Here is a 27,267-nt window from a genome sequence, read left to right on the forward strand (position 1 = left end):
AGTGTATTAGAAACATCTGCTCAGCATGGTGAAAAAAGTACATATCCTCTCAGAGAAACCTGGGGTTTTTTAATATGCCATTTTAAGTTTTATGGTGATTTCCTCTATAGGTAAAAGAGGATCTTAAACCTCTGTCCAATCCTTCGCATCAAGAAAAATCTTCAACTCCTTCTATTCGAGCATAAGTTACTTCTGTTCTAGTTAAGATAAAGTGTCAGAGAATGCATGAATTTTATTTAAATTCATGACAGTCTGTAAACTTCAAATAGTACAGGAATGTCTGAACAATGCACAGACTGCTGTGTTACAGATGTATGATGCCATTCTAAATGACTGCCATGAAAACACAATAATTACTTCAGAAAACAACTGCATGTAATTAGACAGATTCTGGTTTAAGATTCAACTTCATTATAACTTGGGACTTGTGCATTATTTCATAGGCAAAGTGGAAAGACACCGGGTAGCATCAATGGTATTTACAGGAGTATCAAAGGAGGTACAATACAGGGGCTCCCTAGAATGGGCCCAGTGCCCTAGATGACTGCTCTTAGATATTTTAAAAAAATCCTAGCTCAGGCTCATTTACATCTTTTGACATATAAACAGTTTGTAAATCTGGCCCAAAAGGTTTAAATTTAGATTTTTAAATTTGGCATCAAGTTACCCAAGTGCTGAAATAAACATGGAACCCATTCACAATATATATCAGATGAAACACTGTGAATCTTTTTTCCATCACTTCTGCATTACACGCTATTAAGACACATATTGTCAACAACCTGACTGGCATTCCTGACAGAATGAAAGTCAACTGTAGCACTCTTTGCTGGATTTGAAACAATCATGGGATCACAGCCACTCATCCTGAATGCTTACCATAAAAAAGCTTACCACAAAAAAAAGGCAAGCTTCTGTCAGAAGAAGATAGGCTGCAGAACTTTTAAAGTTTGCAGTACATTTGCTCAGAAATGTATTGGAGGGAGAGGACCAGACAAGGAACGTCTAAATACAAGCTGTGTTATAAAAGTCAAAAGACATAATTTTTCACTGCATAGGAAGTATTTCACCTGGTAGAGTTTTCATTAATGAGGATGGAAAATACATTGGCAGCTCTCTAATAAAATAGCTCAGAGTGGAATTGATCTATAATATCATCATTTGAAGAAAAAACAGTATGTATAAAATGACTCGCTAAGGCAAAAGATATAAGCTAATGGCCTTTGAGCTACTAATACATCTTGCAATTACATTAAATATTATCTTTCCATGCAACTCTGTCTTCTAAGTTTAACAAATACATAGTTTTCACCATCTCAAAATCTCCCTTCACCAATATTTTGGGTTCACTTACAAATATAGCCAATTCTAAACTTTCTGTTGGTAACAAAACAATGTGTACTAATTGTCCTAGAATATTTCCCTATAAATTTTTCTTTTTATAACAAGGAAATAAGAGATAAGATTTCAGACAGTTCTGGAAGATCTGCCTCCAAGTTTTGTATATATTTCATCAAATCAAAATAAGAACTAAAAATAATTTTTTTCATTTAGTCAGTTTTATCAACAAATGTGTTTCAAAAGCAGCAAGTGGCCTCAAACTTTTTCTGCAATGAAGTTGATGTGCTCTTAAATCACAGAAAAAAATGAATTCATAGTACTTTTTCATGGAATATACAATTGAATAGCAACAACCCAAATATCTATTACACAGTTTATCAGAATTTATGTATTTTATTGACCTAGCTATACCAAATCTTGCTGGGGATTAGCAAGATGTAAAAAAAATAAACCACAGCAGTTAAGCAAGCTGGAATGCCTGAAATCTTGAGACAATACGGCATGTTTCTTCTTTGTATTGGTGAGGATAAAAAAAGAAAGCAAAAACGTAAGTATTCAGAGGTAGAAAAAAAATGTAATTGTGATCTTGCCCATCTCAGTTGGTCTAGGGGAGTCTGTTGTACAGGTAGAAGTACAGTCCACCCCTTGAAATACTTGGACAACGTACTAGGGTATGGGTCTGCATGGAAAGCCTACGGGTTGAGGAAAAAGAAGATAAGGGTGGACTCGGCTCCCAACTAAATATAGTGTTAGTACTGTCTAAATGGTACAACTCAACCCTACTGAATAAAGTGCACACACAAAATAAATTAATAAAATTTTACAGGCATAGTCACTGTTATATCATTATACAATAATTATTTGGAATATTTCCATCTATCAATAGTGCCATCTGTCCCACCCAATACAAATGGACTACAACCCATCTGGCTTATTTTTTTCTATTGATTACTCTGTTGAATGAGTTAGCAAAACCACTTATAAAATCATCTTATTACATGACACTGTCATTAAAAGATGTGAAGTAAAGAAAAACACAAGATGAGACTTAATTGGAAAACTGTCAGTTTTTCTTCCAGAAAGTTTAGCAACGCTATAAGTTTTTTTCTTCTTAAAAAAAAAAAACAAAACAAAACAAAACGAAAAAACCCAACAAAACACAAAACCAAACCAAACCAAAAACCAAAAAAACCAAACCAAAACAAACAACTAAATGCTAACTACGAGTTTAGGCAGAAGTTGTTTTCCCACTACTGTTACTACTTCTGACCAGGTATGCTAGAGAAGCTTCCTAAATGTATCTCCTCAAGAGTGTTAAAATATCATAAAGTATGTCTGGCAAACACAAGACATTGTGGAAGGGATGTAAATTAAAAATAGGGTGGAGGGAAGCTGACAATGGTTGGCAATAGTATTTGCTAATTCCAATAAGTCTTCCTAGGTTTTGGGTTTGATTATTCACCTGTATAACTGTCTTAATGCTATTTTTTTGCAGCCTCTGTTTTTTTCTTTTGATTTTAACCACTACTTCCCTTAACTATATTTTAATTTCTCCAATAACAAAAATGCAGCATTATCCATATACAGAATTAAATGCTTACTTTGGCTCCCTCACTCTAGATCTCAGTTTCCTTTGTCTTGACAAAGGAAATCTCTCTTGTGTACATTCAAAATGTTGCTCCAAAGATCTTTTCTTTAGCCCAGTAATTCTGGGTTGTTGCTTTGACTGAACCCTTGGTGAAGCTGCTTTCTTATCCTTTCCTCCCCGCTATTTATTTTTCTACTCCAACCTTACATCCCTGCACTAGATTTCACTTTCCTCTGTCACCCTGAATTGCTTTTCTAATGACACTGAGACTCAAAGGGACATATGAAGGAAGAAGAGAGAGAGACAGGCTGGATTCCACCTCTAAGGAGACAACCCTTGATAACTGTGGGTAACTGGAGCTCAGGGAAGCTCAGGGGGTTATACTGTAGGGGTGAGACTGCAGGAATTGTGCTGGGAGCGCAGAACTGAGCTGCCATTAGGAGTAAGGGAAATCAGGATGACAGCAGTGGAAAGGAGCTGTCTTAGAAGCAAGGAATGATGCTAGAATAAGGAAGAGACCAGAGGCTGGGTGACTAAAACAAGTTAGAGTTGCTAAGGGGTCCAGATTGCTTAGTTACTGTTTCCTCCCTCTCTTGCAATCCCCTCCCGTCTTTGATGCTCACTAGACCCACTTCTCTAGTTAATAATATATAATATGTTTCCTCTGGAAACAATTTGAATATTCTGAAGTATACATTTATTTAATTTTTAAAAATATTTTAATTTATTTAAATATAATTTATCTTTTTCTTCATAACTCAAGAAGTTCCTAAAAGACAAATGGCCCTATCAATATGACAAGAAGTCTTCCAAAGTTCAGCTACGTGTGTCTACCCTGTGGCCTTATCTCAAATGAATAACAGAATCATAGAATCGACCGGGTTGGAAAAGACCTCTGAGATCATCAAGTCCAAGCCTTGATCCAACACCACCGTGGTTACTAGACCATGGCACTAAGAGCCACATCCAGTCTTTTCTTAAAAACCTCCAGAGACAGTGAATCCACCACCTCCCTGGGTAGCCCATTCCAATGTCTGATTATTCTCTCTGTAAAAAACCTTTTCCTAATATTCAACCTAAACCTCCCCTGGCACAGCTTAAGCCAGTGCCCTCTTGTCCTACTGCTGGTTGTCTGGGAGAAGAGACCAACCCCCACCTGGCTACAACCTCCTGTCAGGTAGTTGTAGAGAGTGATGAGGTCTTCCCTGAGTTTCCTCTTCTCCAGGCTAAACAACCCCAGCTCCCTCAGCCTCTCCTCATAGGGCCTGTGCTCGAGTCCCTTCACCAGCCTTGTTGCTCTTCTTTGGACCTGCTCCAGCACCTCAATATCCTTCCTGAACTGAGGGGCCCAGAATCTGACACAGTACTCCAGGTGTGGCCTCACCAGTGCTGAGTCCAGGGGAAGAATCACTTCCCTGGTCCTGTTGGCCACACTGTTCCTGATCCAGGCCAGGATGCCATTGGCCTTCTTGGCCACCTGGGCACACTCTGGCTCATGTTCAGCTTCCTGTCAATCCAAACTCCCAGGTCCCTTTCTGCCTGGCTGCTCTTCAACCACTCTGTCCCCAGCCTGTAGAGCTGCAGGGGGTTGTTGTGGCCAAAGTGCAGGACCCGGCACTTGGCCTTGTTGAATCTCATCCCCTTGGAATCAGCCCAACTCTCCAGTCTGTCCAGCTCTCTCTGAAGAGCCCTCCTGCCTTCCAGCAGATCAACATGCCCCCCGCAACCTGGTGTGATCTGCAAATTTGCTAATGAAGCTTTGATCAACTTTGTGTCCACATCCTGCTATTAGAAGTAAACCTTTTGAGCTATATATACACATCCAGAGAACAATTCTCACACTCCTCTTTATATTATGTGCAGTTAGGTCCAACTTATTTGTGTCCTAAACAATTTATATAATCCCTTTTATGTTTTACAGACTACTGCTACCAAACACGTCGAAGGAGTCAACTGAAGTTGCTGAGCAGTATCATTTATGTAGAAGATATTTACCAGGCATCACTATTATGACAGAACGCTAGTAATTTTTTGTGCTCTAAAGAAAAACACCTTTGGCAGTTCTGATGCATATGATTTAGTGAGTAAGTAAAATAGAATTATCTCAATCTTAACATACCATCACTTTGCTACTACATACAGAATATTCAACAAAATAAATGTAGAGTCTAAACCGTGTCTTTAAAACATAATTAGTTCTATGGTTTATGATGTATAGGTTAATAAAGATGAGCCCTGAGTTGAACTGTTTTATTTGCATAAACAAAACCCCTTTTTTCATGGGTGACAGAAGTGGAACAATTTCAACTGAGACACCATTTGTTCTTATCAAGTAATCTGTAGGTTGCTACTGGTTCAGGCCTTTGACCACTGCTTGAAATACACTTCAAGAATAATAAAATACTTTTGGTTTGGCTGATTTAGTTTACTCGAATAAAACAGACCATTATTTCATGTCATACTATCCAACAGAACTGTCTATAGTAGCACCAGGATACCAAAATATAAACAAAACCACACCGGTAAGGGATATGACTTCAGACACACAGAAAGGCAGTATCTTACAGAATCCAGAAGGCTGCTTCTAAGTAAAAACTACATTACCTGTTTTCACTGATTCCATGGTATCATTGAGGCAGAAATACAGCTGTTGTACAATTTATCATTTTCCAATAGAAAACTTCTATTTCCATCAACAGGACAACTGTATTTTCAGAGCAAGATAATTCCTCTCTCTGATTCCTTGGAACAGAAGTGTTCTACTGTGCTTTACTGTGTACACAAACCCTTACTAATCAAAAAACACATGTATCCTGAGGAAAAATTCAATTCCTCTGTCTGAACCTCCTATTGGCAAAATTATAGAGAAACTGGAACATCCAGCTGCTAATAACATCTCATTCCCTTTTGTATTTAGTTTTTCCAAAGCGTTTTTTGATTGTGTTGTGACATTACTCTATCTGCTAATACATTTTTTCTTTCTGATACCGTCAATAATGAATTATGATCTGATAAGCATAGCATAAGACTGATGAACATCCTCCTGTATTGCCTGATGTCTGATTGCAGGATGTTTTTGTTAAAGATTCCTGGAAACAGTCAGGCAGCTATCTCTTCACAGGAGTACATGTAGGCAACAATCCATTTTTTAAGCTATGGTTTGAACAATCAAAAAGTTACATGGAATAGATACTAGTAATAGCACAAAAGGAAACAACCTCATCAGTATTTTTCATGTAGTTAAAAAAAAGAAAAAAAAAGAATGTACTGCCTAGTCATATCAGTAAGTGGAAGAAAAAAAAGACTTGATAAAGAGTAGTTGGTAAGTATAATAACTACGGAGGACCCAAAAGCTTCTATCTGGGAAAAGGAATAGTTTCAAAGGACTGGCAAACATCACCAATCTATCCTCCAGTCATACATATTATAAATCAGAAAGCAGGCAGGCTTCATGGTCATGGTACATGTTACTAACCAGTCACAGTGCAAGAAACAGAACAGAACTTAAAAAACTGAATCTGGTCTTGGAGGAGTAATAAACACTATTTAAGAGGGTCCTTTATTAGTAAATCAAGTTGGAATGTGTAAACATCTAAGTGAAGTCTACATCTTTACTCAGAAAGACAAGTGCCTAGTGCAGAGAACAAAAGTAAAGGTAAATAAAAGGAAAGTTTCAGGTGCCTTTTTTCCTTCTTCTATGGCAATATTAACATATGCTATGCTTCTAAGCCATGTGTTTCCTTGAGAAAACATAATAATTAGGTTATATTAAATTATACAGCAATTATGTAGTTACTATTCTCATTTTTATGCATTTGTGGAGAAGTTATGTTTTTTACAAGATTTGTGGCCACTACCTTTTAATACTGACAGGGAGTTCCATGGCTATTTAAGAAAGTGGCACAGAAATAACAGAAATTATTATGCTATCATTATAAATCACTGTGCAAATTATTAAATTGTTAAACTAGGGTTAACCAATAGACAAGCACGTCCTGATCTGGTCTTAAAAAGTCCAACTGAATATAAAGCAATAATGAGCAGCAAATTGTTAATCTCAGTTGTCATGACAATAGCGCTTGTAAGAAAGAGTGGGGGAAAAAACCTCACTCATAAAAAGTTGAAGTAAAATGCCCAGTTCTTATTATGCAAAAATATATGAGTAGAAGTAATTCAAATGAGGTATTGTTCACATTTTTGTTAGAGAAATTGACTGTTCTTTAAGAGTCCTTTAACACAGTGCTTTGGGGAATTAAGACAAAGTTAGTGGTGAATATAACTTTCTATTATGCAATTTCCTTTCTCAATTGTGCTCAACCATTTATAAGCCAGAACATAACAGATCAATCAAACCATATTGTATCAGCTTTACTTGAACCTCTCTGAAATGTACTGAGAAAATTCTGATATTAGTACAAGACTTAAAGGGAAAAAAAAGACAACCCAGAAAGAAGAAAATGGATATCACAGCTACCTTTTTACATTCTCTTAATTTCTTCTGCCATAGAGAGTGAGCAATAGGAATGTGCTTGCTGTCAGTTACATAGCAGCTGGCTGTGATGACGTGGTGGAGCGCAGTCTTCTGGCTCATAGCTTGAAGAACTCGCTCAACATGACGGAGGGAAACTACAGCCTCTGTCCGTATGCCACCACTAACAAGCTGCATCGTACAAGGTACTAGAGCAATCTGTCCAGCACAGTAGAGAACATCTCCAACCTAGAAGAGAATAAAAATGAGTAAATAAGATTCTAAGAGTTTGTAGAGGACAAGGGAAGCACATTACTATTTTCAAGGTAGTTTCTTTCAATAGTACTGTTCTTTGCCATCATTTGTCACAAATGGAACAAACATGCCAGTCTAAATATAATTTTATAGGGATTTAACTACAATATAGAAACACAGTACTTCAATAAACTGCAACCTAACAGTTAATACATAAATGTATGTGTCAGCTCAAAACAATAACATCTGATGTTATGGACTTTTACAGCTGCTGGATCACACTGATGCCCCAACATAGTTAAATAGGTTCTTGCTTTCTTTTTTGGAGTCATGATGCACATTATATTTGGTTCAATGCTATTTACTTAAACATCTATGTCTTAAGCTTTGTTTTATGCAAAACTGTATAAGAAAGTATCAGTACATATCTGTAACACATTTAGTAAACTAATTAAAAAATTTTACAAAAATATACTTGCAGAACACCTAAAAGACTATGTATGAAAAAAAGTGATGATATTCCACCAGAAGGTAAAAGGAAATTGCAGAGTGAAAATAAAAGTAGAAGAATGCTACTCGAACAAAGAGATGGGTCACCTTTTGAAAATGGAATTAAATGGGTGGCCAGATATGCCATCAATATATATTTTAAGTTGAGCTGCAATGCAGTTACTTTGGGCTGATTTTCCAAAATCTTCCCAGCAACACTCTGAAGACCTACTTTTCTAACAGCAGCCAGCAAAGGAAACATTTATTTTTACTATTCAGACATCTCCAAGATTTATTATAAAATCTTAATGTAAATATCAAACTTTTCAGTGTCTTATGCTGCACTTCTCTAGGAAGTCTGTGTCTCTCCTAATGAGTGAAACAGTAAATTTTATTCACTATCAAAAGAAAACTAAGTATAGAAGTGGGAAGTAAGGTGGGTGTAAGCAGCTTTGAAGTCAGCACAGCAAGAATTTTGCTAGGAGTAAAGAGAGGGAAAATGGACTGTGCAAGAAATCTTTGGAAGAATTTTGCAGAACTTGCTGTATCAAATGTAAAAATTCCTCAGAATTACGAATAATTAAAAAAGAAATCTGTGTCCTAGGCAATGGCAATCAAACCATGTGACAGACCCATATGCAACTCCAAATCTGTCCTCATAACTGTCTGTGTCTCACAAAAGACTCACACATGTAACTATTGGAAGAGTATCTTATACAATTTGGCATACAAGCTCTATGATTAGCAGCTGAAGAGGGGGAGGAGGTAGAGAGGAAACATAACATATCAACTGACACCCATCAACTATTTAAATTGTTTAAAATATCTGAAATATTGTTTGATAATGCTATGTATAATCCTGAATTTGGAAAAAAATATGCAAGCAATATTTTGATTTACAGGAACAATTTATTTTTTTTTCAGTGCTATTTTAAAATACATGCCACTGAACAAGGGAGTCCAGCCAGCTACCAAGTGGCATACTGACAAGATGAGAAACAAATTCAGGAAGATATGATTCAGAGGGGCACAGGTTTGTTTTTAAAGCAAACCATTCATTTTCACCTCTGCAAAGTGAAATTCATGCATTAGTCAAAAACTCCAATGCAGGTAGTTTATACTCTACTGAAAAAAAATCACATTGGCAGTATTTCTTCCTTTTCTTCCCCTGTTGAGCTGCTGGTTTTCCATGCATCGCCCATGTTAATTATTAGGTAGACAGAAGAGCTGTTCAACCAGTTCACTTCCCCTATTCTTGAACAGATTGTTTGAGACATAATATGAATACTAATTAACGATAAAATATCTGTCAGTGTTTTGAAATACAGACCAAGATAGCACTTTCTGAAAGTATCCTGGACAGTTCTGATACAATTAGTCCCACTGGTCATAAGTAAGGTCATAAGAAAATCTCTGAAGGATTTGAGCAAAACTGGCACTACTTTTGGCTCAGATTCAGTGGGAATTTTGCAGTTCTTTAAAAATCAATTTGAAAAAAATCCCTCTATTCCTAACATACTTGTTTGTATCTTAAGATGCAATTAATAGAAAAACAGTGGTCCTAACAAGTCACCATGTTATGAAAGGGTGGACACAAGGGGAAAAGGGTCAATAAATGGCCACAGATTTGCAGGAACTGTATTTCAGTGGGACATAATTTAGGACAAGGGAAGGAGGAGTGACATCCCTCTTCTCTTTCCCAGTGACTCGGTCAGAAAAAGCAAGCACAAATAATCACCAGGGACAAAGCAGCAAACCAGTACAAACACCACTTTAGCAGATTTCAAGAGGTCATCTTTGGAATGTTTGAAGCATTATACAGAAAATTGTTAGCAGAGTAAAAAGCATTTAAAATAGGGAAGTCATCATACTATCTTGTTCACAGCACTGAAATCTTACAAGAGGAGCTGTCACAATGTATGGTGTCAGTCCTTGTGTTGTGAAAGTGTTCTGCAAAACCCTGCTAGAACCTTGCAACAGTTTATCTTTTTGGAACATTTACGAGGATAACAGAACATCTTTCAGGCTATAGATTCACGGTGTATCAAGTCTAGAGAACTCGCATATTCAGTAAACTCAGCATAGAAAAAAACTTACAATAAAAAAGATCTGTATTGATCCTTAAAGGATCTGTATTTATACCGTGGATGTCTCACTGGTAATTTGATTTTCACTGCTGACTATACACATATTTCCAATGCTAAAATTTCATTAAAGACTCGGCAAACAAAAACAAATAAACAAGCAAAAAACCCAACCCAAACCAAAACTTCATACTGCTGAGATGGTCCCTTGTACCAATTTATTTCCCATATAGCTCCACAGAAGTAAGCAGGTTATAAAGGGGACCTCACCTGATTCCACATTTCTTCCCTTTTTATTTTAATTTGTATCACTGCAAATTAAATGAAAGGTGAGTCCTAATAAGTTAACATAATATTTAACATCTGTTTTGCTCAGTTAGCACAACTGAGTTAGCATAATGAAGGGAGTTCAGTGGACAATCAGAACCTCAGAGGATGCAATCCATGCTCTCATAGAAAGCTACTATCTTGTTGAGAATTACTACTACTTTTCATAGTGTAGCTGTGTTGCAGGGATAATATGGAGCTAGATCACAACTAACACAGATGGAAGCCAGTATAACAATTTTTTTTCTTTTTTTTAAAGCTGCTCTCACATACTAGGAAAGCAGAACGAAAGCATCTATAGTATCACGGAAAGGAAAAGTCAGAATAACACTTGGTGCCACTTTGAACTGTGAATGAAAAAGTTATTAACAGTATTGTAAGTTACCAAAAGGACACAACATATCTCCCACAAAATATAAATCAGGAAAAGAAACAATGAGAAAAACAGACTTAACTGAACATAAGGATTATGTTAAGCTGCTAATTAGCAAGAGAACACTGCTATTATTATTGCCTATGAAGAAACAGAAGTAATAGGATACCTTTAGATATGCACTGAGTTATTTCTTTTTTTAATTAAAGGATAAGAGTAACCATGGAAAGTTTCTGAAACTTTTCCAGCTCGTATTACTAAACTTGCTAGTGATTGACTGACATAATATAAAAATGTCAGGGAACTTCTAACAGAAGGATCAAAAGCATTCACTCACAGATATTTAGGTGAATGCTAATAGTTGCACCACATGAACAAACTCATGTTCCTTGAAAAGGATAGAGTCAACATGCAATCAGCCAAATCTTTGCTATGAATGCAGTTTGGTGACTGAGTGACTGCTGCCCTTTAACAGGTCAGGGTGCACAAAAGGTTCAGTGACCCCCTGACCCAACAGTGACACGACCCACCATTAGGTTCAGTCAGTGTAAAGCAGCAGAATTGACAACACGCTAATAGGCTGCCTCTGGTCAGCCACGGGTACCTCTGACCTTAATGAAGACCTAAATCAATTAATACTCCAGGCAATAAAGACCTCTGGCTGATTAAGTTAGATAGAAATAATCTTTTCTAAAGGGATTAAAGCTGCAAGGTGGTGAACTTTTTATTTAATATATGATAATCCTTTCTTCCTAGGGCCCTCTTATTTTAGATAATGACAGCAAAATTGCTTTTTGCAATGTGAAATCTTTTATTCAACTGCCTAATATGAATAAGGTTTTAAAGGCATCGTTTAGACAACAGTAATTGAAAAGCTTTGAGTTCATACTATGAACACAAATTGTATCTGACTAACATGGTTCTAATATACCACAATCTTCAATATAATACACATGTTTTTCTTGAACTGTTGCAAATTTGTAGTCTAAAAATTCTAGGATTGAGTTGATAACACATAGTTTAATTTGGTACAGGCTTTCTTTTGAGAAAAAATGTGCAGTTACCAGCACCTAAAAGATGAAGGATATATTCCTAAATGAAAAATAGTAGTAAAAAAAGTTACTTTGACTAAAAAAAAATTTGACATTTGTAAGAATCCACACATAACTTAGTCAAGTGTTTGCACATCATACTCAAAACTTCAGAACTTCCCTTTCCATAAAATAATAGTTTTTTCCTAGTTAGGTCAAAAAGTATAATCAATAGCATATTATTACTATTTTACTGAAATAGCTGTAACATTGCCACAGTTTTCAGAGATTTATAATTCAATTTTCAAATGCTGTGACTCCATTGTGCTAATTGTCATTTTGGGATGGATGTTTCAAAATGTATTTGATCACCTACAATCTGAGACTACAAAACACTCATCTTTTTGATTTGCTCTTCACTATTACAGTTTATTTTATCAAAAGATGATTTAACTTTTTCTCTTTGAACTTATATATTTGCAGGTTGAAAATTCACAAAATTTTTTTTTACCAAGAACTGAAATAAAGTACTGCAATTTCAGAGATGCTAAATTAGTTTGTTTTTTTTTTTTTTTTTTTTACTCTGCCGTTTAGCAAAATTAAGATACATTGTGCCACAAAGTCATATTTGACATGGCACACAGTGTCATAATGCTATCAACACACCTAAAACTTTTGTGCATTTCCTAATTTAAATTATACCAAAGAGAAGTATCATGTCCTGCAGACACTGAGCAGCACAAAACCTGGAAATTCTTTAAAAACACTACAACTCAACAGTGCATCTAAAGAAGCCACAATATTGTTATGAATACTGAATCAACATAATGATTACCATCTATTCATACTCTATACTGCCCAATTGTAAACACCTCTGCAATCCTCTAAAAATCAAATAATTCAAATTGAGCCTTTTGACTGTGCTGGATTTACAGCAGGCAATCTCTTTTAATAGATTCCTGAAGATCTCTAGTACCCTGAAGTTTAACAAAATGCTATATGCACAGACTTGAGAGGATAATCAGGTCAAAAAGCTTAAGAGAAGGTAAGATCAAAGTTTCAGCTTGAAAATAATCTTTTAAAAATTGTTACATTCTATCACAGAAAACTGTAATATTTGCGTACATATTTTGGGCATATATGTTAGTTATATTTAAATCTCGATCAGTGCCAAATCAATTTTATTCTGCTCTATGACTGACAGAAATAAACCCCACATGCTTCTGATCTACAGAAGACAAAGATTCAGAAACTGAAATTTTAAAAAAAAAATCCATCTCAAAACCTGTCATTCATATTCCAATGGAGTATAAGACATAAACCAAAAATAAATGCAGGTTCCAATAAAGTGGGTGAAAAAGGCTTCCCATCTAAAACATCCACGTGGGCATGACAGACAGATAGTCTGAAATCTTCTCCAGGAGTCTTGATTTGGTCAACTTGGAATCTTTAATAGAGAGACAGGAAACAAATGAAACGGAGGTAAAAATATTGTTTACTTAATGTGCATATTTTGGCCAATGTCCTGCACTAGTACAGAGCGTACATATTTTTCCTTTATGGAAAATTACAGTACACAGCTCGAAGACTTAATTGTCATAGAGGATAAACTGTTCTCCCCATCCTGATGGGTTCTTTTTCCTAAACAGAAAAAGAGCAGTCTCCCTACTTTAAAATGAGCAAGATAACAAGAGTATTAATCTTTGATGCATTTCTTCCTTGGGACAGTGGAATTCTAGTCTTCATGACTATTAATCTGTCACCTTTTACAAAACCTACCATTCCTCTCATGCTTTTGAAAAAAATCACAAGTTCTCACACAACCACATTAGCAAAATCTGCCAACTGTGAAAAATTGCATAACACTCAGCTTTATGAACATACCTTATCTACAAGATGGAGTAAAAGCTCCAAATTGATTAACACTTCCTCATTTATTATTCGGATCACTTCAAATAAAGATGCTAAACAAAACAAATTAAAAAAATCTACTAAGATGAGTTTATTCCTTAACAATTGGGGTTGGGATGAAGAATGAGACACTTAAATCAATATTTACTAGGAAAACTAAAGGCATTTTCAGGGTCCAGACAAACAAGGTGGAAAAGACTAGTATACAGCAGTGTAAAGTAACAGAAATGACTCAACATGGACATGAACTATTGAGCAATGAATGCTCCATTTTTAGAAAATGCATATTATGTCCACTGCAGGTGATTGTGGTTTTTAGTGAATTATATATAAATAGATAGGGGAAGATAATGGTTATAATTCATACGGATTATTAAAATATATGATAAGACATATCTGGAAATGATTTTTTAACTCTCCTAATTATAAATGTTTTTAACTAGCTGATAATCTAAAGAGAGAGTAATGAAAATGCCAATATACTGAAGTGGGGTGCCGTAGGGATTGGTATTAGGCTTGATTTTGTTTAACATCTTCATTAAGTCAATGGAAGGAGGGATTAACAGGATGATAATGAAACCCGCAGAGGATAACAAATTGGAATGTGCAGCAGTAGAAATAATAAAAACGGACACAGATAGGTTTGAAATGAAGGCAGGCAATAAGAAAATGAGGCTTAGCTTAGGAAAAATGAAAACTCATGCCAGAACATATGGCAAAAATATTTTGAAGTACAGATATTCAGAAAAAGGGAGAAAACTTGACTGAAGAACTGTTTAACAGTTTGTATTAAATCATAACTGCTCTTTACTAGAAGCATGTTCAGCATAGGACAAAAGAAGACACAGACTCTGTTCTATGACATGGGTCTAATCAAAGAGTAAAATTTTTTAAAATGCCATGAATTGGTATCATAACCTTTACAAATTTCAAAAGCTATTCATAACCTTCCCTATTTCAAAAGTAAGACTGTAAAAGATCAGATCACATCAAAGTTTCAGATGATTCTTCAGAGCTGTTTAAGTACTTTTTTCTATAAGTTTTTACATTTAATCATTATCACTGATTTTCAGTTTACAGCCTAGCATAGCAGTATTCAAATTATGATAAAAATCTTAATCTGCCAGGGTAAAGGTGTAAAAATCAAAAACCCTCTCTTTTCCCCCTTCTGTTAAGTGGAAAATGTCGACACCTTACCTTAGATTACCTAAGTATTCATTTGGGGTTCCCACACAGTCCATTTGTGGTTTTACTATTTATGACTATTATCCTAAATTTATTCAAATAACAACAGCTTTATAATATATTGGCATTGTTTCTTTGTCAGTTCTGTATTAAAAAAAAGAAAGTTATAGCTAGCATGTTCACATGACAGTCTTTCCTCCTTGATTTCTACATTTTTCTCTATCTACACGTACAATTCATAATACTTATACCATCCTTCCTACATTACCTGAAGTTTCCACTGACAATGTCCACTTACACTAAACTAAATCATCAGTTAAAGTATCACTGCAGTGATAAAGCAGTCCAAGAAGACACAGTAGAAATTTCCAGATTTAAGTTTCTATTAACAATAAGGGGGCTACCGTTCAAAGCTGTACCACTCTTCTGGAATTCAGCATCCAAGGAGAATCAAGACGGCAGTCATAAAATCCTGTGAAGAGTGAGTTGGTTTTTTCCCTTTCCTACCTGTCTTTATAATAGTTATTCATGCCAACTGTCAAATATTTTAATGTGATTATAAACAGAAGAGGGACAGCTAGGCAGAGAAAATACTCTGTACTGAAAGGTGAAAGCTGTTCATCACACAACAGTAATTCACAGTGTATGAAACACATTAACACCGTGACATTCTATTCTTACAGAGATTTTGTTCCCAGCCATCACTTGGCTTAATATTCTTACTCGAAATATGCTTTTCATGAATGTCATTGGCTACCTTAAGATGCTCATTTGTGATAACTGGGAGACAGGAAAGAAGCAGTTGAATAAAATGAAGAAGCAGGTAACCGAAAACAAGTTGTCTGTAACTACAGTACTACTAAGCTAAAAGTAATAGTTCTGATTCTAGCCACATAGTGTGGTGGGGGTTTTTTTTGTTCTGTTTTGTTTAATTGTTTGTGTTTTTTGGTTGGTTGGTTGTTTTTTTTGTGTCTGTGGTTTTTTGTTTGGTTGGTTTTTGTTTTGTTGGTTTTTTTCGTTGTTTTTTTTTTACCCATCCTCTATGTATACCTAGTCTCACACAGATTTTACTTATATCTGTGACTACCTAAACAATAATCAGCATTTAAACACCTTAATATATGACAAAGATTATTTAGTGGAGAAGTCCAATTCCTAACAGGTATATCCACCATTTCCCAGTGGAAATGAAAGGAAACTTATTCATGCAACTAGATATACCTGTACAATATACATAATACTAATGCATATAAAATATAACCTACATGATAGAGTGTTTACACTGTATATCCTTTGTCTATTTATTCACATTTCAGTGATAATACTTCCTCATACAGCAGAATATTGTTATCTAGGGATACATCTTCCAAGGCAAATTTTCAAGTCAGGTTCTGATTATACTCATAAAATCTGAAACTTTCAACAAAGTTGTACAAATATACTTAAGATTCTTGGCCAAACTAATGTCATATTACCTTTTCTGCATCATCAATTAAATGAAACTTGACAAAGAAATGAGTTTGGGTATTAGGGATTCCATAGTATCAGTTGCAAAGTCCCACTCAATCCAGCACTACAGCAAGAATTCATAGTTAAAATTCTGTGTTCTGAGCAGTAAGATATGACCTGATCTACAAATTTGAAGAATTTGTAATTTGACAGTGATAATGCATTATACATCCTCATGTAATCTGGATCACAATGTTCATGAAGTGCCATCCAAGAAAAAAATTCATGTCTTTGTTACATGAATGCTATTACCTATCCTAAAATTTAAAAATTAATGGAAATTACAGAAACACAACAACAATCTCAGAAATTCACTACATACACTGATCCACACATATTTTCACAACTTCTATTTGTTGTATGCATAAATACTGACCTTTTATCACAATTGCAGTGTGGAAAATATCCTTATATAAAATATCATTAAATTCCTAAACATGCAATGAGGCATTTTTACCATGTAGCTTTCAGTGGGCAGATATCGACTTAAATAAGCAGCACTTCATGATAAGAAGTTACTTATTGACTAAGTGGTAACTTGTAGCATTTATAAATTAAATTTCTGTAAAAAAATTTATTTAAATTCTGTGTTACAACTGGACTATAACTGTATTATAATAATATTCTGTACTACAACACATTCATTTGGGTATGGAGTTACAATCTTGCAATCTTGCATTATACATTCTCTAATTTTTTCTGGTGGTTTTTTGTGTGTTTTTTTCCTGGGTTTTTTGTACGTTCAGCTTGCTGTTCTCTTATAATACTTATTTTCATGGAGTTTTCGAAATGGTTTAAAAGGATAATAGCTGGGAACTGGAAATTGTACTATATTGACAGTATATCAGTAACTAATGAATTACTAATACAATCTGTATCTCATGTTCTGCCATTCAAGCTGCAATCATCTTTCTATCCATCTTACATCACAAAGCAAGGTCAAGAACCAGTGCTTGCAAATTTACCATGTGCTTGGCCCTTTTGTTTGCATTATTAATAAAAGTAGATATTTTGGCTAGCAAAAACTAATTGCAGAGTCAAGTCCTCTGATATAAAAATGGGTAGAAAACAAAGCGTTGAAACTAAAAGAGAGTAAGTAAGAGGAAGGAAGGGGTAGAATGCAGCAAGGAATAATACAGCGATTAGGTTTTCAGCTGCAATATTGCTGAGATCCATGCTCAAATCTCTTCTTTTGTATTTTCCTTTTGCCAGATAATGACAATGCTGTGGTGACAGTGGGCACTCCAGGAAGCACATCTTTTAGTATCTTCTATTGGAACTGTTCTAATTTGTTTAAATAAACCCACAGTCTTGGATGATATAGGATGGAAAGATCCTACTCTATGACCAAAAGCACTAGTTATGATGTGCAAAAGCTTTACAATGAATATTAAATCAAAATTGATAGATTCCTGATTAGGATTTCTATCTTGATAGTCTAACATCATCCAAAAAGAAATGACCTACTGAAATTACACGTATTCCAAACTGCTATGAGATGGTCATTGTTATCTTCTTGCTTTTTGAAATACTAAGCATTTAGCACTCTGAAAGATACTTAAGATAAGCCTTACACTGCAGAACATTCAGACCAATGATTCTGTACGAATACAGTTTTTGTGCAATATTCTTGTTGAATATCTTCAACAAGATGACAAAATAAAAATCATGCAGAGGTGGTAGTTTTTACCACATTTTTGCAAATAAAATAAAAATGCTTACATAAACCTAATGTGAATGTGAGATGGGATCAAGAAGTTCTCTTTGAAGTATAATGGTTAAAACTTAAGCACAGAAATGATGAATTAGAAACAATATTGATAATATTACTATCAGAAAATTTTTGAACTTCAATTTAAATTTTGCAAATAACCAATAGAGTAATTCTTCAAAAACAAAGGCTGTATCAAAGTGTACAAATTGAGCTGAGAACATTTTAGGTATTTAATATTGCTTTTTGAGCTTAGGAAAATTATAGGTGCATCACTAAAAACATGACCTTGTGTGACAATATAAATGTCTAATATTTTGCACATTCAGCCCAACAGAAAGAGCTTCTAATTATCAGCTAAACAGTGCCTAGTATTTGAAAAGTATGCAAAAATGCCAAAATTTCCAATGATGGAAACTGTCTTATGTAAATTTTACATTTTATTTATATGACATAAAAGATTGAAGTTGCACAACTTGGTTGTTCATCTACCAGTTTTAAGTAATGTTTTAGGGTTTTGTGAAAAGACTGTTCTTTGTTGTTAAAAAAAGTTTGGCCTAAATTCAACCAGCAAGAATTATTTTTTATGAAGTCCAGTGACGTATAGTTAACATACAGCATCTTTCAATGTGTGATTCCAGAGTTTGCACTTGTCAATATAACTGTTCATAGCATTTGACTCTAAAACTCAGGGTTCCTGCTATTCAGACCTGGAGGAGTTAACTCTTATAGCTCTCCAACAAAAAAAAACAATTACATGTTTTTGTGGAAAAAAATATCACATGCTGATAGTGAATAATTAAATGCTCAAACAAAAGAGAAATGAACTATTTCTGTGATGTATGTTTTGAGCTTCTAATAGCTAGTCTGATTCTTAAAAAAATAGCTGCACTAGAATCAGGAAGGGAACTAATGGGGAATGAAGAAGGGCATAAAAGAATAATGCCTGAAATATGAAGAACAGTGGAGAAACAGAGTTATTCCAACTGATATTTTTATTTGTTTATTTTAATGCTAACTCATGGTGACACGGATGTTTATGTAAAGGAATGTTATTTATTGTACACCCTGATCTTGTAAGGTGGTATAATGCTTTGATTTTATACAAAATTTAGTAGAAGCAGAAATTGCTCCTTACAGGACTAGGCTCTGTATACAGAACAAGATAACAGTAAAATTCAAATGAAATAAGCCCTTTAAAACATCATCAGAGAACAATAAACCAGCTCAACACTTTACTAATACAGGAAATTGAGAGTTAACCAGTGTACCCAATTTTAATTTTTTTTAAAGGAGGAATAAATCTGCTATAGGGAGCTGGTTTGATAGACCTTTGAAGGTCTTCAAAACTCTCACTGATATGTTATTCTCTAAAAAATATCCCCATAATTCTGCTGTCTCCCATAATTCCTTGCCTCGAGATTCATCTGTCAACTTTGATGCATCTTTTAAAGTACCCCTCCAAGCCTAAAAACCATGACTACAGACCACAGAAGAGAACTCTATGCTTTGAAACTATCTGATCAATCAGAAGATCATTTACCTGCAAGCATTATTTGGTGAAGCTAAAGCGGCACATCAACCAGCAGCATCTGAAGGCTGAGGCAGCAAAACGTCAACAACAAATTGTCATTGGCATTCCATTTATGAACCTTCAAACAGCATCAGATCTTTTCCATGGGAAACCAGATCAGGTCAGACTGGAACTGAATATTTCTTAACAAGCTAACCATCAAAAGAACTTACATTTTGAATAAAAAGGCTATCATTTGTTGATTTGAATATCAAAGGGATCCACTGCAAACTCCCAGTCTAGAAAAGCCTCCCTAAGCTACACCAGACAGGTGTTTAATAATCTATTATTAAGGCACTATTTTAGGTTACTCAGAATCATAAAAAATAGCTGTAACTGTGAAGCTGCAAATGGGACTGCACAAAGAAATGAATGCTATTAACATACTATTAACAATTCAAAAGAATGAGTTGACATACCAATCAAACTTGTTAATTGACTGTCAATGGCCTGTCCCTGAATATACAACATGACTGCATTATATATTTCAAATGCTGACAGGAAGACAGTTTCATTTGCATTAACTTCATAAACTGATCAACAACCAAACTGCCACATACATTTATAATGGGAAGCTGAATCACTTCAATATTCATGCAGCTCTGTAATTGTAAATTAGGTGCTGGCAAACAATACAATACTGTACGTATTCTAAAATATCCGAAATTTCTCTGACCTACTTTCTTTTTTATTTTAAAAGAGCAGTGGAAAAAAGTTGTCTCTTACGGAGATGATTATTACTTTAATTTATGGTTCATGCCTTAGGCAAAATTTGTTTGCAACCTAGTTTGCAACTATTGTTTATAACTCTAGATGGATAACTGGTCTACAATATATGAGCCACACAAGGTGATGTAAAATTTTTCTTGCTTTTGTTATGTGAAGTGTAAATGCCATTAAAATACAAAGTAAATCTGTAAAAAAAAAGTGAGTGAAAATCTGTACTATTTCCTTGCTATGACACAAAGCAGATGTCAGCACTGAAATCACTGAAACTTTCTAATTAGACATCAAAACATGTAATTTAAAGCGGAAAGCACTGTTCTTGCATATCCTTCCCTATGTCCTGGAATTTACTGCCTTCACAGGTCCTGCCTATGTAAAGTATGTTTCCTAAAAATATCTCATAACTACACCCATTCAGTTTCATAGGGATTGACAGTGATAGCAGCTGAAAAGGCTGTGATAGTGCTGCCATTTTAGCCAAATTGTTAGACATACTCTGAGCAAAGTCACAAACCATAGGAGTTGAGAGCAAAAGTGCTTCTAGGTCTTCCATATTCCTGCATTATTTAGCAGTCCAGTGGAAATGACCAAGGACGAAAACAACAGAAAGAATTCCCAGTAAAAGGCATATGCCAATATTCTTCACTTTTCCTATTTAGGATCTTATCCTGCAACACTTAATATCTTGAACTTCTGCTTGCTGAAAAATACAGTTCTAGCTAAGCTAACAGAGAGGCCTTCCAATGCTGTCATTAATGACTGTGTATATGAGTATCTATTTTTACAACTTGACCTTATAGGGAAGATTTTTGGTTTTATTTGTTCTTGAAGTGCTATTGGTATATTTATAAACTGTTTATATAGAAATAGTAATATCTCAGTCAATCTCAGAATAAAAGAAATGAAGCTAAACAGAAATGTCGCAAATGAGGATTAAGTCATGAGCGTCTGAAAGCGTTCCACTGAAGGCTAAGTAGTAATTGATGAAAAATTCAGGAGTTGTCAGGTCAGTCACATTCCCTCTACATCTGTATGACCCGGAGGTAGTATAAGCAAGTTTTAAACACCTCAACTGTAAATGCATGTTGTCTTCTTTCCCCCTCTTTTATTATTACTGCTTTCATCCTGTCAATCCAGCAGTCACTTCCCTGGCTTTAAAGTTATTGCAAGAAGGAGCCAAGCATTACACACCATCATAACCATACAGACATCATATAAATGTCCAATAAATCTGCAGTCATGGCAATCTTCTCCTGCATTTCCTTTCAGATAAACAATATCAGAGGATGATTTTTCTGCTATATAGGTGAGCTGCTGTATTTTAGATTTTATTATTTGTAGTATAGATGTAAGACTGAGAAGCAAAAAGTATTCACATTTATTGTTCTAGCAACTGCAACTGAACAGTGGAAAGACTAACAAATGGAAATATAAAATCTTTAGAAAAACTGAATATAGTGGAGTCACCGGGGTGATGGCAGTCCCAAATCATCCTAACGGGTAATCACGAAAGATTACTTATACTACAAACTAGATATTAGCTTTGATATCTTCCCTGAAGTATAAGCTGAGTAACTGTCATACTGAATAACATCGTATGATGGATACTGCTAAGTTCTTACACTGATGAAACAAGGATCATTAAAGCTTCAACATTCTTTCAGGTAACCAATGTAATATAAGCTGTATGTGATTAAAAACATTTAAGACATGAAAAGTATCAAGGTAAAGAACAGTTCATTACTCAAAGGATGTAGTATCCACAAACTCAGTCATACTTGAAGTACCTCGTCATTTATTACTGCTACTATTAGTCATACACAACTACAGTGAATTCAGCAATTCATGCTCCAAAATTTATAAACTTTGATCATAAAATATATACATAGCTAAAATACATGCACATATAAATATTACTGTAGCAGAAATGATGGATGTTCATGTTTCAAAAATGCACTTGATTAATTCTATGAAACTACAGTTTGTCTTCACTGCTTCAAAATTTACATTTGAAATAGTCACGTTCTAATTTACTCAGATACATATTTTCAATGAAATTTTCACTATATTAGTTGAAATCTTTGAGACTTTCAATAGCCTGCAGCCGGCACAGCTTTTGTAGATGGGATAAAAACTCCTGTTGTTGGGAAGAATAAAACTTTCTATCATGCAGATCAAGTCCCATCCACATGGGAAATGGTGCTTTATTGAAGATCAGCATGAGACTAGAAAACTAATTTGGACACAAAACTTGATTATCACAGAACTCATGATCATTATCTTTTAATTGGAAGACAGGCTTCTCAAACTTTGCTGTCTTTAGAAAGCTCACAAAACATTACAGACATTTTATAAGACAATAAAGATTAAGTCAAACCTGTACAGAGCTACACATACACTGTTTGTTTTGAATGTGGATGGTGAGTATAAGAAATGTGTAACCAGCGTTTTTGCTGAATGCGTTACTGTCAGCTGCTCGGCAATTAATGGCAAGATCAGGACTTGTATTATTCTGTACTGCAGAGGTACAGGGGTTCAAGCAAATAATCTCATTCCAAGTTCATAACAAAACAACAAGCAGCTTAACACAAACCTGTTTGCATTTGCTATTTTCATGGAAAAATTGAGATGAACAAGTAAATTATTGTAACAAATTTATTGTAACAAAGAAAGTATTTATTTAAGACAATTTCAGTGGATTAGATGCCTAACAAAAATATTCTACCTTGTATTACAATCCTGTTTACATTCCCATAGAAGAAACATCATGAGATCTGCTTTAGTCTGGATCATTATTACAGCTCCTAAAAATACAGTAAATAAAAATTTAATTTAAATGGTTCACCCAGATGGATTGAAAAGAAGAAAATATTAAAGGGGTAAGGTCTTCCAAGAGCCTGAGCAGTTGTTTGTACAGTGCTTATTTTGGGTGGGAAAGTAAAACAATATTAGCATTGGCTTATACGTACTACTCACATACAGGTGCCAAGAAGAGTGTAAGAGGAATAAGAAGCAATTCCATAAAACTAGAATATGCCTTGCATTAATCATATAGTTCTAACATTAACCTAATTGTTGAGAAACTAGGAGTAGCATAAGCAGGAAGTTAATTTATTGATGATTTGAACTTTAGTTTTAGTATTACCACACAGGGGGATAAATAAACACTCACATATACACAATATTAACATATCAGAGATGAAAACTTAAGCACTGATTGGGAAATACCAAAATGTTAGGATACATATCAAAACTTTATGTGTATGGATGGTAAGTTAAATATACATGCATGTCCATTAAAAATGTGTATTTATATTTAAGAAGATAAACCCAAACTCATTTGCAGAACATAGTTAGGAAAAACACAGTAAACCAATCAACACTAACAGACTTTTGCAGTGTTTTATTCCTTAACTTTAATTTTAGAACTGGTTCTTTTGTTTTGTTTTTCAAAAAAAATCCTGATACTTTCTTGATATTGATTGCCAAATGCTATACTTAATTTTCTTAGTATGTAAGGGATTTTTCCTGAGAGGAGTTAGAAAAAGGCAACTTTGAAGTTTCTACCTGCAGTTACCTCTGATTTACATTACATGGATCTGTAGCGCTTTTCTGTCTGAAGACTGCAACTCACTGCATGGGTAAAATGATTTTTTATTTTTTTCTGAAACTTGCTCAGCAATTATGGCAAGTAAGCAAGCAACATATTTCGGCCTAGGGATGTTTTTTGTTTGTTTGTTAATTTATCAGGCATTTTAAAGTATAAAGTTGAGAGAATGGATGTTTTGTAACCACTGAAAACTCACCATCATCCAATCTTTAGCTAATATCCATATTTTTTATCAAATTTAAATTTATTTCTACCTTTTCAGAATTTAGGACAAAAATAACCTTGCAGACTTGTTACTGTTACGAAGAAGAAAGCTGGAACTTCACACAATGTGAGCCGCAGGCAGACTTGACTGAGATTCCTAAGGCAACTCCTCAATCACAGAATAAGATCTGACAGATTCCTTCACATAAGGGAAAGGCCCAGAAAGAAAATGTTTGGCAAATGTTTAGTAAGCTATCCATTTAAGGAACATTCAAAGCCTTTCCACCCAACTAGCAGAAGACTGCTGTAACTGTATCCAGAGGACGCAGTCCCAAATAAACATATCTCTTTTTAACTTTATGTGCTCTTTGTCCAAGGGATGAGATCAATCTAATAACTCTAGAATTTATATACATATGATAACATATGTCAAAGTCCAATTTAGCATGACTAATAATAATAATAATAATAATAAAATCAAGTGTGTCTCATCTGAGTGTTTGTCACAGAACAGTTGCAATATTTGTAAAGCCATATTAGTTGTATGACCCTAACATGACAAAAAGTAAATCAACCATTATTCAGTAATACTTTTGCTTTTAGTGCTAACACATTATTTACTGTACTCATCCCAACCTTCACAGGAATCCCATCCTGTTCAGTTATTATTATTATTACAATGCCTTTTCCACAAAGGCAGGGAACTAGCACATATGCAGAGAAGTAAACAGAATTCTCTTCTGTTGGCAGATTAGTCTCAACACTGCCAATCTTGTTTACTGGGCATTTGACCTTGATAAGAGCAGTTCTCAGGTTAGCCCTCAATCAGAGAAAAATCTTATTAACAATTTAGGGCTTTTAATGCCCAATTTTCCAAAGCAGGAATGTCATTGCAATTTCTTCCTTTGATATATTCATGAGTTTTACTGCCATGAAATTAGACTGTTGCAGAAGTCTGGCATGTTACAGATTTCAAATTAATATTGATCATATGTATCAGCTCTGTTTGACCTTGGATTGTTAAAACAGTGAAGAGGGCTTCTTTCTTCTCTACAAGCTAAGAGGGTTTCTTCCTATCAGAGAACTGTTGGGTTTGTCTGTCCTAACTGGCAAAATACGGATGAACCTAAAGATAGCCTGTAGCTATATAAAATGCATACATTAGATCTCAACAGAACTAGTCGGCTTTCTTCCAAAAAACCAAGTATGCCATGGAATTTACAATGTCTCACAATCAACTCAGAGTGAATTATGGTTTTAATCAGTTTCCATGCATACAAATGGGCATTATTCTAGAGTTCTGAGATTGCACAGAAAGAAAAATGAACCAGGGCAACACAAATACTAATTTGCAGAAAAAGAACTGACATGTAGTACAATTAAATGATTTGCCTACATTTAGAAAGGAAGTCTTGTATGTGAAACAGATATTCAGATGCTTTTCAATAGGCATCACAAGATCTTTCAACCTTTCGTGTCCCACCTTGACTAGTTATGCAGCCCAGACTGCCTGAATTAGTAGTAAAACAATGCACACAGACGTATAACATGAGTTCAGTGACAATAACACCATGTGTTCAGAAACATGGCAGGTGACATTCCTAATTGGATTACTTTCTTCATGCATGGTGCTTTTATCCTCAAAAAGCTTTTATAGTTGTAATTTATCCCAGTATATTAAAAAGCATTTTAATTCATAGCAAAGATTTAATAACCAGAAAGTTTTTTCTGAAGGATATGTGACTAATAGCTTTGGAGACTTAAACACAGTGTTTATTTACAATCATACACAGCATCACCCAGAGCTCCTGGAAGCCACTCTGTCAGTAAAGCTTAAAGTTATTCTAGGAGGACAGCAGAATTTAGTCTCCAGGACAGCTGAGTCATTTGCTTCACAGCTGACAGAGTACTGCAGTGTAGTCTTCTGAAATCTCACAGTTAAGTCAAAATTGTTATGCATAGTGAGAGCAGTCACCCAGTTTGAAAAAAAGGCATAACATACTAGCTTTAAAACTTTTTTATAGGATGACAGGAGAAGTAAACATAGGTCGTATAACGATGAAGCCCCAAGCCTTGCAGTATCCATGGATCTGACACCATGATCTCTTTGAGATACTATTGCACTGCTCATACAACCTAAAACACTCTGATGTGCTAAAATGCAACCCCACAAGTAACATAAGTTCCTATTAGTTTGATCCTCCTGATACCTGAGGTTTGGAATCCATCAGCTAAAAATTACATATTTAGCTATGAAAATATACACAAAATTATTGTCCGGTGTGTATCTCAAATATGCCTTTAGCAGAAATTAGATCTGTAAATGAAAGAATATTACACATGAAATTCATGCCCAAAGTCCTAAGACAATGTAAGTTTTCATAGTAAGTTTCCCCCAGTACTTAAGGCCTTGCTTATACGCATCAGACAGTCCATGCTAAACATCTTTGGACATTCCCCACATCTGTGTGGTGACAGGATGTACAAATTATGAGTTCTCTAACTCTGCCTCCTGCCACAATACCGTCACAACACACAAGTTACATTGTTCAGATGACTTGAAAAAAATTACTAGAAGATACTGTAGAAACCTGACCTAAAGTGCACTGTCTGAATGTAGTCCAATGGTTCAATTCCACTGAGCAATAATGTCTTTGGTATAATTCCTTTTCCAATTGCAACAAAAAATTGAAATAGTCACAGACAATGGAACAAAAATTATAACTATGGCATTACCTAGTACAGTGCCATGGGGAAGTTTCACCTGCATCTATACCTATGGCAGAAATTTAATTGCTTATTTTAAGTGAATGCCATGAAGAATCTCTTTCAAACTAATGAAACATTTTTAATAGCAAACACAGACTTCTTGAAACTATCCA

At 34.8% G+C, this 27,267-nt stretch overlaps 1 protein-coding gene across 5 annotated transcripts in view; it reads right to left on the reverse strand.

Annotated features, from left to right (window-relative positions):
• DPH6 (diphthamine biosynthesis 6) overlaps nt 1-27,267 on the reverse strand; it is a 202,449-nt gene that overhangs the window by 58,359 nt on the left and 116,823 nt on the right. For all 5 annotated transcript variants that reach the window (XM_017827398.1, XM_017827397.1, XM_017827400.1 and 2 more), the window contains exon 13: nt 7,404-7,646. In XM_017827398.1, coding sequence (XP_017682887.1) covers nt 7,404-7,646 — 243 coding nt within the window. The remainder of the gene's footprint in view (nt 1-7,403; nt 7,647-27,267) is intronic.

The sequence above is a fragment of the Lepidothrix coronata genome, unplaced genomic scaffold (assembly GCF_001604755.1).
Source record: "Lepidothrix coronata isolate B3197 unplaced genomic scaffold, Lepidothrix_coronata-1.0 Scaffold138, whole genome shotgun sequence".
Taxonomy (NCBI): domain Eukaryota; kingdom Metazoa; phylum Chordata; class Aves; order Passeriformes; family Pipridae; genus Lepidothrix; species Lepidothrix coronata.